General features: G+C 41.6%; 1 protein-coding gene across 10 annotated transcripts in view; it reads left to right on the top strand.

Moving 5' to 3' along the window:
- The first annotated feature begins 4,319 nt into the window (after nucleotides 1–4,319).
- The window catches only part of caska (calcium/calmodulin-dependent serine protein kinase a), a 60,201-nt gene continuing 50,085 nt past the window's right edge, over nucleotides 4,320–14,435 (top strand). For 6 of the 10 annotated variants that reach the window (XM_037239589.1, XM_037239578.1, XM_037239587.1 and 3 more), the window contains exon 1: nucleotides 4,320–5,012. In XM_037239589.1, the coding sequence (XP_037095484.1) occupies nucleotides 4,954–5,012 (59 nt within the window). In that variant the 5' untranslated portion in view covers nucleotides 4,320–4,953. The remainder of the gene's footprint in view (nucleotides 5,013–14,435) is intronic. The other 4 variants (XM_037239588.1, XM_037239586.1, XM_037239584.1 and 1 more) reach the window with 1 other exon arrangement.

The following is a 14,435-nucleotide window of genomic DNA, read 5'->3' as shown; positions in this document are numbered from 1 at the left end:
AATGGTTTCATATACATTTATTGACACACAGAAAATGTACAGATGAGGGTGACCCGACGTTGCGGATTTCACTTATCACGGGGTGATTTTGAAACCAATTATCCGCGATAAACGAGGGATTAGTATACCATCTGTGCAATTTTTGGTTTTGAGGGGGCACTCAGAAGTAGTAGTTAGTAGTAATTCAATTTAGAAGCGTCACTGCACGCATGAAAACTGAAACATGTAACTTTACTTTCTAACCTTCAATAACTTGGTATAATTCTGTATCTTAACTTGCGTGGGTCGAGACACAACCAGTTATGTGTGGTCTTCATGCATTTCATTGACAGTAAACTCAAATCTAATTGATGTTCATCACACACTTAACCACTCGAGGCCCAAGCAAAATGCAACTCGATGCAATTCTATCATTGTAACAATTAGACCACTACACCCTTATCTCAAGAAGCCAGCTGTCCTTATTTAAAATGAAAAAGAACAAAGCCAAGCCTGGCTGGAGTGAAAGGAGTTTCATGGTGAAGGGCTTTTAAACTGTAGGCTCTATCAGGTAAGCCGAAGCCCGGCCCCCTATTGGACTAAAAATTCAAATACGCCCTGCAATTCATTAGGAGAAATGAAAACGCACAGTCTCTTAATAGTCCTGAATTTTGGAAAGAAATTAAAAGAGGGAATTCTGTGAAAACGTCTTTGCCAACAAATATTGATGATGCAAATAGACCACTTATGACAAAAACGTGTTTAGCTGTGTATGTATTTTTTGTGATGGATAACATTGAGGACATGCTTACCTGAACCGCATGTCCCATATAAGCCAATCATGAACAGAGACCAATTGAGTCCCATCCACATGTTTGACCAAAATCGCCTCATTGAGGATCGCAGCAGGAGAAGAAAACAAATTCACCTCACTGAGAGTCGCAACTGGAGAAAACAAGATGAAGGACGGTCAGTACGCCGGCGATAAGCCCGAGGCAGGCTGCGCTCGCCAGCTACATGCATCACACACGTCACAATCGATACAAGGGGGTCGTCACAAAGCATACAGGTGTTGAGTTCTTTGTTTCTTCGTAAATGTTCTTAGTCAAGGGGGTTGTCACAAAGCATTCTTTGTTTCTTTGTAAAAGTTCTTATTTTGTATAGTCAAACAATAACAAAAAACAATCAACTAATTTTCCAGTAAATAAAAAACAAGTAAATCAGAGTGTGAAAGTGGGAATTAAATGAGGTGTAATTCAATTTATGATCAAGAAAAGACGAGAATGTAGAAACTTTTAAATCGATGTAAATCTCATGTGTTATCTGAAAACAGCTTGAGTATAAGTCATGACAAAAAGGAGTTTCTCTCAGTCACATGGAACTTAATATGTAGCAAATTTGAGTATGCAGAGTGAATTGCGATAAGATGAATTTCAGCGTATGGCTGCTCAAAAAAAAAATGCAACGAGGGAGAAAGTTTATAATACCTAATAGTACAAGACCGGACAGAAAAATGGTCTATCTATCTATCTATCTATCTATCTATCTATCTATCTATCTATCTATCTATCTATCTATCTATCTATCTATCTATCTATCTATCTATCTATCTATCTATCTATCTATCTATCTATCTATCTATCTATCTATCTATCTATCTATCTATCTATCTATCTATCATTGGCCAAGTTTGAGCATGCCAAACAAGGTGACCCCAGACATTGACCAAATACGACATTCTGACTACCTTCCCCAGCAAGACCTTCAGAGGTACACTTGAAGCATTTGTAATGAGGATACCCTTGCAGCAGCATTTATTGCCCCATTTGCCCAATAAAATGTGCTTATTTTGCTGGGATTGTGCTCCCAAGGGCCAGCCCCCACGCCACAGTGACAGCGGTCTGTGATCCACACCAGTAAAAGTGGCAAATCGTTGCCAGTGAGAAAAGAGCGCCAGTCGTCTCGGGGCGGCGCTTGGCGTCACGAGGAGTCTCATAGGTCTTAGTGAAAGGTTAAGATGTCACCACTGACTCACACCGTCCTCAAAGGCTGCAAAATCACAGCAGTGCAACACAAAATCACATTGAATCATCTTGCTTGCGTGTTCATCAGCTCGGTTGTTGTGTTGGTTGAATCTGTGCATTGTCTGGCTTTTTTCGCTCACTCTGTCACTTAGTTCTTTCGTCAGTTGCTTGGGTGGCGAGTTGTTGTTTTTTTTAGTTAGTAAATATGGCTCAGTTTGTTTGATTTCATCGGTCAGTTGTTGGGTTGGTTATGTTACTTCCTGCGAGACACTAGCCCCGCTAACATCAAGATGCCGCACACACACACACACACACACACTCACACACACCCAGGGCAGATTGGCCCACTGGCTGAGGTGAAAATGGTGTGCCGGATAGAGATAAGATTTTCTCTGATGCCCTGATTGTTGTGATTCCTAAGCCAAATGGGCTTCTATTGGGGAGTGCGTTGAAAGGGAGTGTTTGGACATGTATGATTCTGTGGAAAGCTCAAGAGGGGGTTGGCATCCTAAAAACACACTTTATCGAGTGGAGTCTTCCAGTATAGGACATTTCACCATGACTGTGTGTTTCCAGGAGGAAAAAGTCTGACATTTCTCTAATGGCACTATTAGTGAATTATTTCAAAGGAAGTGCCAACCATAATTTCAACATGTTTTTTTTGTTTTTCGTTTTTTTATAAAGTGGTGGAATTTCAGACAGAGCTAAAATAATCATTAAGGGTTCAGCTAATTTATTGGCTATCATACTAGCATAATTTGTAAATGAGCCCAGCCAAGCAATGGGTGTTATTCCGATGACTGATGCTGTTTGCCTTATAACCTGTTAGGCTATGATAGATGGCAAATTTCCCTGTTATCTAACTAAGAAGGCAATGATGATTGCTTTAGCTTGACTCTTCTGCTGCAGAGATTAATGGCGGGCAGACGAGCTCATTTGATCATCAAATAGTGGGCTGTAGTCTTACCAGCAGACTATCCATTATGTTTTGCTCAATTACTCAAAGACAACCCAACACTAATATTTTATACATACCTGTGGAAAAAATGCCTTCCACAAAACAGATGATAGAGGCTTGCTCTTTAGGCATCGAGTCATTCTAGTAAATTTGATGTACTGTTGTTGCAGTTCAGTTGTGTTAAATGTTTAGGAATAGAAAATTAGAAATGAGTCATCTAGACATTTTTTAATGTCATTTTTTATGTAACTTTACATGCAACACAATTTAACTAAATTGTTATTGTGCACAGTGGCTAACAAAAATATTAATTGTACCTTTTACTTAAAATACAACTTCCTTGTTTTTGATGAACATATGGGCCTACTATATGTAACGGTACTTCAGTGTTGCTCATCGTAGTGCTACTTAGAGAGACAATTATTTTGAGGATGATATAAACAGTTTGACATCCATCATCCAAAAATATACAGGCAGTTGTGTTTTACAATATATTAATACCAACCATAGCTCCTACGAGGCTTGTATAAATATACGATATAGAATAATCTGTTTTACTCCATGAATAAAATAAGAAATTCATCATCTTGTGTTTACAAACTGTTCAATTATTCACTCCAGATTAATTAGGCAATCATCTGGCAATGTATTGAACCCACTGAAGACCATAAAATATGAAACTGCCACGTATAAAATATGCTTGTGTTAGCAGCTCAGTCAATTAAACTGGCTTACTTTTGTTACAAAAATCTTATCTCTTGAATTAACTTGTTTAGGTTCACATTGAAACATACTTAGACTGACTATAGACTGACTTTGAAGTTAAATGTTGCTGTGCAACTTTCTTGGTTAAGGTCCAAATAAATGGTTCATTCAGAAAACCAGTTTTACCACTTGCTCAACTGTCACCTTAATAACTGAGGGTGCCATGGCATGTAGAGTGCCATGAAAGATCATCAGGGTGCTGCATGAAGTTGTCCAATTTCACTTAATTCATCTAAAAATGGCATGTTTTTAAAATATGTATTTGTTTATTTATATATGCCAGTGACATATAGAGGCAACTATTAAACTGTCATTCAGAGTAAGTCATGGCTAAGACTCAAAACGAGGATTTATTATTTATTTGAATGGCGAGGTTATTTGCAAGTCTACGACGCTAGGACTCCCCAACCAATGAAAAAATCGTGAGGAAACTGCAGATCGTTAGCCGACGCCGGTTCGTCGCGTCGCCATGTTGGCTCAGCTTCTAACTGTTTCACGCGGCCTCAAGGAACTCTGGGAATCCTTTTTGAGCCAACATGGAAGACGACGGGGAGCAGTTTCAGAAGCATTTGTGCGGTGGGCGGGGCTTGGTCTTCTGGATTCACGCTCCGTAGAGCTGAACGGAAGACATTGACGTGGGGAAGAAAACACAAACCCGGCGAAGTGGAGTGAGGGAAAGGGCGATGTGAGACAACCAGACGCTTTGAGATTGTTCCCGGACAATTTAGGCTTTGCAGGAGAGGTGATCGGCGGTGTGCAGACATATCCCGGTGGTTACGAAGGTTGTCAATCGGCGGCTTCTCGGGATGTGAAGATCAGCGTAAACCCACCTGGACACAAATTAAAGTGGACGCGAACTGCCGGCTGGACTTATTCTAAGGCTGAGGCTTGAGTCGTTTGCTTTCTCACTTCGGAGTGTGCATATCGGGAAAACTGGGAAAGGCGGGGCCGGACTAGTGGTCTCCCACACCGGGATTACCGAGCTCCCCCTGCGCCGCTTCGTACCCAACGACGCAGCGGAATTCTAGAGGGGGAGCCGGGGGTGGTCGGGGGAGCTTCCACGGACGTTAACCGGGAATTATCCAACAACTACACCGCATCTGGGCGCGGGCGACGTTTGTCAGTCATTCCTGTCAACGGTCACCTGGTGGTCGTGGCCCTTTTCCCCCGACTGTTTGGAGTCTTAACCAGCATTGGGATTTGCACCTTCCCGGTGGAACTGGGACTATGGCGGACGACGACATTCTCTTCGAAGATGTGTACGAGCTCTGCGAGGTGATCGGGAAGTAAGTGCTTGCATTGCTGCTCATATTCCCCCATTTCGCCTTTCCGATTAGCGGGAGCGCCGATACAACGCTCATATTGTAATATGCACAACATTATTGTGCATGCATGGCGTCATTGTGGTTGAATCAATAGTAGCCTCGCTGGTGTGTTTGATCCCTTAATCCCTCCCGTGTCGACCCCTGAACTCGCTTGTACATGTGTGAGACACGCCAATAAGAAATGTCACGGGAAACAGTTGTTGCATTCCCACTTTTATTGCCAACGTTGGTTAGGGATCCATTACGTTTGCACCAGTGCACAACGTGATTGCAGTTGGTAACTTTCTGCACTCACACGCTCCACCGTGAGTCATGCACGCCGCACACATCTGGTCATGCTTATGGGGTGACGTTTCATGTTCATCTCAACCAACACTCATTCTCCTGCACGTCTTTTCCACGAGCACTGCAACCGACTCAAGTGCTCGAGATCGGTGCAAGCGACAGTCGAGAAAATGGCATTTTCTCAGCTTTCCGAGGTGGTGTCACAGCTGTACGGAGGCGGGATGGCGCCTGAATGAATGTATGTAAGGGAATACTGGAAAGGCGGGACACAAGTATGAAGTTTCACTTCTGCCGCCCCCGTTGTATTGAAGGCAAAGTTCGCTATCTGGAGACTTGATTTGCTCTATAGGTCAAATTCCAATTGAATGCCCGCAGCAGTGTTACCCAATCCAATCATTATTGAGCAAAATCATTTCCCATCGGAAGAGATTCCACGACAAACCACAAAACAGTTAAGAAATGTGACTTAAGCCAAAAGGTGTTCTGCCTATCACTATATATCGCAGGCATAGATCAATAAATATAAATGATTTGCCATAAATTTGGACTTGAGTGGCATGACACTGGTTAGGAATCACTGGCTTGTAGTATATTGCGTCCAATTTTGTGTGCATTTACTGTGACACATCAGATCTGGCTGTGTTTTCATTCATGAAACATGACACAACCCACATTTCACTTTCAAGTGTCAACACGGAGCCTTGATAACAGGTAAACGTCCATCTGTTTTCTGTACTGGTTTATTTTTCAAGTTCCGGGTCATGATGAGCTGGAGCATCTCCCAACTGATTTACTGCACTAAAGTGTGATCAGGAGTGTAGTGCAAGGCACACATAGAGAGCTAGACCGCAATTTTCACTCGTCACTCACTTATCACTTAATTTACACTCACTTATAACTGAGTGGGAACCGAACCCACGCTGCCTGTACCAATTCAGACGAGTACAGTGATCCCTCGCTACTTCGCGTTCCGTTTATCGTGGCTTCACTACATCGCGGATTTTTTTTTCCAAATTAAAAAAACATTTAAAAGTCAAAATAAAACTTGTATATTGAGGAAACGTGTCTAATCTTTAGGACAATGTAGTATAGCTCCAAATGTTCGTTTACATTTCTGTAGGAGTCCGTTTTCGCGTGTTAGCACGATCGCGAATAAGCATCTTTCCGCTAACTCGTTAGCCTGCCAAGTACTTCTTGTTGGTGACCGTGTTCACGGATTTCACTTATCGCGGGTGGTTTTTGGAACCCCTTTATCCGCGTTAAATGAGGGATTACTGTATACCACTACACCGTCAGTAGCCACGTCGAAGTTAACAATAATCAATAAATAATAAAACGAGATGTTACATACTGTTAAGTAAAAAAAATCATTTTACTTTGGAAAACACAGACCATGCCAGTGAATGTCAATTTGAAACATGTTTTTCAATAACAGCATGGAAATTAAATGTTTCTTCTGAATCCGATTCATCGATTTTCATCGACAAAATATCAACAAACCAATTAGCAAAAATTATCATTAGTTGCAGGCAGCCTTACTTCAATACTACCGTAATTTTCGGACTATAAGTCGCGTTTTTTTTTCATAGTTTGGGTGGGGGGGCGACTTATACTCAGGAGCGATTTATATACATATATATGGTTTTTTTTTCACTTTTTTGGGCATTTTATGGCTGGTGCGACTTATACTCCGGTGCGACTTATAGTCGGAAAATTACGGTACATGGATTTTCTATGTCCATGTCCCTACTGTCCATTGTCTGTGTGTATTGTATACTGTCCACGTTGTAGACGCCTACTGTTAAGTAATTTTGTTGGCAGCTTTTGCAGTCAGAATGTAAAAATACCACTTCTTAAATTGTACATGCGTTAGTAAAGCAGGCCTGCTTTTAATACTTAAGCCATCGCTCCCAATTACATCGCTGCCATGTTTTTAGACTTGTGTGTGCAATTAACTCGAAACGTTCCCTCGCTGCTGTGCTGATGCCACCGGGATGACTAATAATCCAAACTGGTTATAAACGGCTGTGTTTATTTTTTGACGGTCCATCGTCTCCAGGCATTCATTCCCTTTCACAGCCGTTGAGCTCACCCTTTGTGTTTTGCAAAATAAGCTTCAGTACAGTACCTGCGCGACACCGGGGGAAGTAGCAGCTGATATCACAGCGTTTTACAAACCAGCCGAGGAATGAAAGACTGTCGAGGGAGACGCTCGCTTTTTTTTTGTACACAACAGAGGCGCTTGAATGAGCGCAGGAATTGAGTCTGCTCCTGCTTTGAGCGACACATGGATAAACGAACGATGCCCTGCTTCGGGTGCACAAACCTGACAGTCAGTCAGTCAGTCAGTCAACGCCCGGGTGACTACTTGCGGGTCTTCTGGAGATGTTTGACAGGCCGATGAGACCCGCGCTGCATGTTTAGGCAAGTCTGAAGATGATGTCCTAAACACACACCTGTGATGAACCAAAGGGATCTTAGCAGCGCCTTTTGTGTAGAACCTTTTGGATGTGTCCGCCACAAAGCACACGGGCCAGCAGAAACACTCAAATACAAGCCAGTTGTACAAACACACGTCAGAGTTCTCTGGCTAATTTAAGTGAATTATAGCCTGTACCCTTCCAATACAAGTCAACCACTCAATTTCCTGCCACAGCTCCCCCACCTTGTATTTATCCTTGAGAAGCAGAGTGAGACTTCACAGTCAATGTGAACACCAGTTTTTTTGTTTTTTTTAACCATATATATATTTATATTAGGGGCCAGTGGGGAAATCCCACATTTACTTACCTCCACCAAGGATCAAATGTATCGGTAATGTATTTGGTCTGCACCAGTTCAGATACACGTTTGCATAAGGATGGGCCCTAGCTACCATTAAGTTCCATTCCTACTTCAGCAAGGTTACCTGGCTTTGTATATCAGCACCATAGGACATCACTACTGTCCGCTAACGAAGTAGTGAACTCATAATTGCAGTCCATTTGTATGTGGAAAGAAAACACTAGTACTATGAACAGTCCAAAGAGAAGCAGTTCCGATAACTGAGCAGTTCTTATTTCATGTGACATATTTTGTTGTTACACAAATCATTTCAGTGTGTCATTTATAACCTTGAAAAATCGTTGGATAGTAGCACTGTCATGCTGATAATTTTTTTACAATTGTATTTTCACATGGTAAACTATTAATAGACGATAGTGCTATTATTGTATTGTTTGGGATTTTTTTTCATGTTTGAATTTAGGCAATTCCGCCTATCAAAAGTCTGAGACATTTCTTTAAACACTGGTTTCCCTACAGTGTTGATTAGCTGTATCTCTTTCACTATAACAAGAGTAACACGATCTGTGAGGCGTTATAATTGGAACCTGTTGGGAAATGGATGACACGCCATGTCCCACAGTGTGTCTTGTTACCAGTTAAAGAAACTGGGTGAGGTGATTGTCTTTAAAAATGGATTTTGAAGTTTGTTGTGTTCTTACAGCTCTGACATATCACCTTATTGACGTTATGGACGATGCAATGGACCATACCTTTGGGCCATGCTGTCTCCTGGCTCATTCTCCCAAATAAAAGCATTGTGTAGGGGGCAAAGCTTCACCTTGATTCTAAAATCTCCACTTATCAAATTATGGCTTTTTACATTGATAAATTGTGACACTAATTCTCGCGCAAGCCAGCCAGGTTCAATTAGCGTGCAGTTGCCATAACGTTGACGTCACTCGTCAGAAATCCATCAAATGATTATGAAGCTGACATATGTCCCTGCATGCTACTAATGAAGCCAAGAATGCCATCGCAATGGACACACCGAAGATTTAGCAGTAGACGCTGTCTTCTAATGCGCTGTATTACTACAGAAATGATTTACTTCAGTAAGAGGACAAGGAATTTGCCTTCGTTTGCATACTTCCTGGCATAGGAGTAGTAAAACATATCACGATCCATCCACTTTCTATAGCGTATGTGTTTTTAGACACTGCACCTCACGTTTTTCACATGAATTTGATCGGGGGTACTACAAACATTGTCGCTTCATTTCCGCTGCACCACAACAGAGAAGGGCAGCGGCTCCTCCTTCTCATCTGTCATCTAGTCAATCAAGTGAACTGTGGCCGTGCTAAATGTTTGGCTAATGCAAAATGTCATTGCTGTCTTTGTTGTTCAACTCGGTAATCAAGTAAATACACTTATCAAATACGCCAAGTTATTGCATGTTTTAATGTAAAGCTCTTCAGAGTTGTGCGTTTCTGTTTTTGGTACCATCATTCAGTGTAAAAAAAAAAATACAGTATAAACTGTACATCTCATAATTTATGTAAGAGCTCCGGGATGTTCCTGCAGCATCTTGTTTGTGCACTTTTCTGCGCTGACAGTTTGAGATAATATTCCATTTTCAACAAAAGAGTTGGAAATTTCAAAATGTTGTTTTTATTCGAGTCATCGGTTAATTATTGAAATAATCATTAGTTGCTGCACAAATATTTTGTGTAGGACTGACAAAATAACAAAACGAGCAGATTCGTTAAAATAAAATCTCAAGACAGAGTAAATGATGTTGCCCTCGTCATCATGAATCCACATTAAGTGGGAATAACAAATGAGCTGAAATATAATTGTGAAAATTCGAGTTTTTTTTATAATGCTTTTGGCCCATTAGGCCCCATTAGGTAAACAAAGCTTGCGCAATTTGGATGATTCACTCAAAATGTTGGTGCATCTTTGAATGCTACTACGCCTGACTGAAAATTTGCATGATGACTGTAGACGAGTGCTGAGGCGGTCTGGCCTCGTCAGCTGATTTTTTTTGTGTACTCTCCGTAAAAAAACAACAATAAAAAAAAAATGCAGATGACACCAGGACTAACGGCAGTATGAGCATTATTTATATATTTTGTGAACAACCCTGATGTGGGTTATTAAAATGTATAGATTAGAAAATTGAAGTACTTTGTAATCCCCCCCCAAACACACACACACACATGCTAAAAAAAAAAGGAAAGAAAATATTGGGCTAGTGCGTTGTGACTGAATGGGGTCCCGAGCCTTGTGGGGGGACATGTATGTTGTGTTGTTGCCTGCAGGGGGGCTTATGTGTGTGCATGTGCACGCACCTGTGTATGCGCTAGCATCTTGTGTAATAGAATCTAAGCCACTCTGTTGGGGTTTGGAGGGTGGGAGAAAATGTGCTGAAAGGCTGCTGCCGGCACGCACAATTACACATAGATGATATAGCAGCGAGATCTCACACTTAGCCCCTTAAAATATTTATGCTTTCCCATCAAGCCAGAACAAACAACCCCTGCTAGAACTTTGCTGTTCTCAGCGGTAAAACAAACAGATACACAGTCCGGGCACACAATGTTACAGTCAAAGCCCTAGAGTTGGACACAATCTGTTTCCTGAACTTGTTCCAACCTTTTTTTTAATAGGAAAAAATGTAAGCGTAATTCATGGTTCAAGCGCTGTACGAATGGTGCTTAACTGTCATACATGTGTAATGGAAAGTCAACTACAGCTACGGGGTCTTATTTGACTGTTTAGATTACTCATCGAAAGAGCTCTGCTACAAAGTCAAACCGGTAGTGCCACCATTTCTTGTTAGATTGGCCAGCTTAATCTTTTTCGCTTGTGAGCTCCAAAGTGCGCTCCTCTTGCATAACTGAGGATTTCCACGTTGTCTGAGATTCTTTCAGATATAAACGGCCTAAAAGCTGAGAGAGTGACGGAAGCACAGCGGTGTGACAAGTGACTTTGTAGTGAGGAGTCTGCAGTCACTATGTTATGTACTGTAAGCATAAGAATTTACGAGAACCGGATGCTTTCGATCTCGACACTAGATCTTTGTCCCCAAGTGCCTGAGAGCTATACATCCTCACATAGCTTTTTGACAGACGCTTATTTAGTGTTGCAAATCGGAGTGACAGCAACTTTTGTGTTAATTGACAAGGATATGCCTCCATTTAAGTATTGGTAGTAAATTGCCCCCAGTTTCTTATCTGCCTGTTTAAATGCACGGCTACAGACATGCCTTGTGGTAAAATGTTGTTTTTTGTCGGCGGTGCATTTGGAGTGGAAAGAATTAAGCCTCTGGAGTTTTTCCGTTTTCTGTCTTACTATTGCTTTCCTCCTTATTTGTCCTCCCGCCGCCATCATTCAATTGAGGCCTTTTGGGTTCGAAGCAGTTGCCTGCCAACTGCCTAGTAACACACACCATAACCTGGGATACAGCTCACACCCTGCCTGGAAAAGAACACCCAGTATAGGACACAGGGAAAAGATATTTCCTTTGTGGCACTCTTAAATGCCAGCTGGCTTCTGGAAACAGTGTGCAAACAGTGAAAGCCACACAGGGAGACTGAAGTGACTTACTCGTTCGTGTCTGCTCCACATTCTGGAAGACCCACAGTACTTTTTTTATATTTAAGGGGAGGCTATGGCTATTTCTGAATGTTACTTGACACGCTTGTCTTCTAAATACAAATATCTTAATACCTGCTCTTCCTGCTATACTCACCTTGTCCTCTTAGTGTGATACACTAATGGAGATAAATACAAATATTCAGAAAAAAAAAAAGATGGAAAGAAAGTTGCGATGACTGCTGGGATAGGCTCCAGCACGCCCGCGACCCCCGTGGGGACAAGCGGGATAGAAGATGGATGGATGGATGGATGGATGGATGGATGGATGGATGGATGGATGGATGGATGGATGGATGGATGGATGGATGGATGGATGGATGGATGGATGGATGGATGGATGGATGGATGGATGGATGGATGGATGGATGGATGGATGGATGGATGGGATTGAGCTGGCTTTTTACAGCTTAGCCTTTTAGTATTGTCTTTCTGTATGTGTTGGGCTTTTGCGTGAATACTGGTTATTTGAAGAAATATCATTCAATGCAAATTTTCTGTTAACTCGTCAAAAAGATTTCCAATTGACTGCTCGGATTATCACTGATCATGTTTCTGAAACGGAACCTTTTTTTAGTGTTTAGACTTACAGTAAACTTCATTTAACAGCAGAATGGGCACTCGGGAAGGACAGAATAATGCAGACACTGCGTTCCCATCACAGAAACTTGCAAACACACTGTGCCGCTTAGCAAATTGTCTCTCTTCGATTATATTGTTTTATGATCGTGATAAGCCAGATTCATATCATGATACAATTTCTATTGTCCAATTTTACCACTTTGTCAACCTCAAAGGTGGCTTTTATAGACCTTACTTACTGGGACCCAGTCATGATGGAAAATCAGACAAAGGTCTTTCCACAAATTTGGAAGCATACAACTGTCCAAAATATCAAGAGATGAACATTTGGAATTCAGGGACCCCTAAAGACGCCCTCAGCCCCCGGTCGATTGGTTGATTAAGAAGATGTCTATCTCGCTAGTTGTAATGTCAGAAAAGAATGGGGCACGTTATTATTCTGGGGAATGTAACCAGCAGCATGAGATCCTGGAGTGCGTGCGGGTGATTGTGGCATAATGCACTGAAGGCTTTATTGGGTCATAGCCCACACACACAATGAGCTGTACTGTGTGGGCAAGTCAGCACTCTTTCTTTCTGGCCTGACAGCCTAGTGGCCTGTTGATGGTTTGACATAAAAATCATTTTGTGAGGTCAGTGGCTTGAAAACCGCAAGAGAGAGAGAGAGTCGGAGAGCGTAGGATACAAAGGAATCGCGGTGATCAAACAATCCATTTGAGGATGCTGTTTATTTTCAAACTGTTATTTTTGTGCAAAAAATAAACCATCATTTATTATTTCTTAAGGTTCATAAAATATGAAAATAACTGTACCCATCTTTGATAACAAGCGAGGAGTCTTTGAATGTGATTCTGTTCACTTAACTTTCTGTCTGCTTGTCACCTTGTTTTTGCCCTAAGATACTTTTTGGAGGCTGACCCTCTTTGATTTACTGTAATTTCTAGACCACAAAGCGTACCTGATGAAAAATGCACACATTGGCCGCTACATTTATTAGTCAGGCGTGTACATGTTTTCAAACACTTTTGTTTACCTAAAACACAGCAAAATGTTTTTTCCACCCAAACAAGCCTCTAGAAAACATCATTGGTCGCTACGTTTGTTGGGTCAGTGCATGCTCTGTCTTGTCTAGAGGTGTCACAATTAATCAACAACAAACCGATAATCAAATTAATCTCGTATTTTATTAATCAAGTAAGGGCTTCGAGGGTCCAAGTCGCCTTTGCGGAGATCGCAAGAGCTGTGTAGATGGCAATTGCCTGAATTGTGGAACAGGGTCTCTTCTCATACCTTCTGCATTTGTCCGACCAAGGCATGCTGTGTGAAAGTGTGCACAGTTTCAGAGAAATCCTTCTTTGTTCATTTTGCTATTAAAAAGGTAGGGCAGATAAATGCGACGTCCTCTGCTATATTGCTGATAATGCATTTTTTTTTCTCCAGGTTACCCCTGTAAAAGAAGCATCTTATTATGTTGCTACCCTTAAGATTTACTACTGTTTAATATTTGGTGCTATGCATGCAAAGGGTGTGCGTGAAGCTCACGGGGCCTAAAAGTAAAAAGTAAAGTAAGTCGCACACAAATGCATAAAAAGCAGCCTCGTGTGAGATTAAAGGGAGTGGAAAGCATTTTCACAACAGTCGCCAGTGGCAGCTGGCTTGAAGGCCCGCTGCTAAATTGCTGTAATAGATTACACTTTTTCGCTCTGTTCAACTCGCTTCCTGCAGAGCTACTTTTATTTAGCCGTGAGATCTCAGCAGCCATTTAAGATGTCGCATTGTCGACTCTTTTTCTAATTCATAATCTCGCCCTTTGTTAATGGCAGAATTTTTGCACGGTTGCTTACACACCCATCTAATGCTGGATTAACACTGCATGTGCCACTATTCATTTTTTTCTTTTTAATTCTCAAGTGGCACAATTCAAATATGTGTCATGACAGAGTAAAGAGAGAGGAAAACACTTGCGATTGAATTGTTCGAAAGGCCTCCAATCCAATTGGGCCGATTTGAGATTATGCTTGTAAACCTTTCCACGCCACGTGATCATGTGGGCAGATTATTGCTTTATTGCCCCTCCCCAGACCCCAAAACACT

This window comes from Syngnathus acus, chromosome 21 (genome assembly GCF_901709675.1).
Source record: "Syngnathus acus chromosome 21, fSynAcu1.2, whole genome shotgun sequence".
Lineage (NCBI taxonomy): Eukaryota > Metazoa > Chordata > Actinopteri > Syngnathiformes > Syngnathidae > Syngnathus > Syngnathus acus.
The sequence above is the reverse complement of the archived record's forward strand: the minus strand, read 5'-3'. Positions and strand labels throughout refer to the sequence as shown.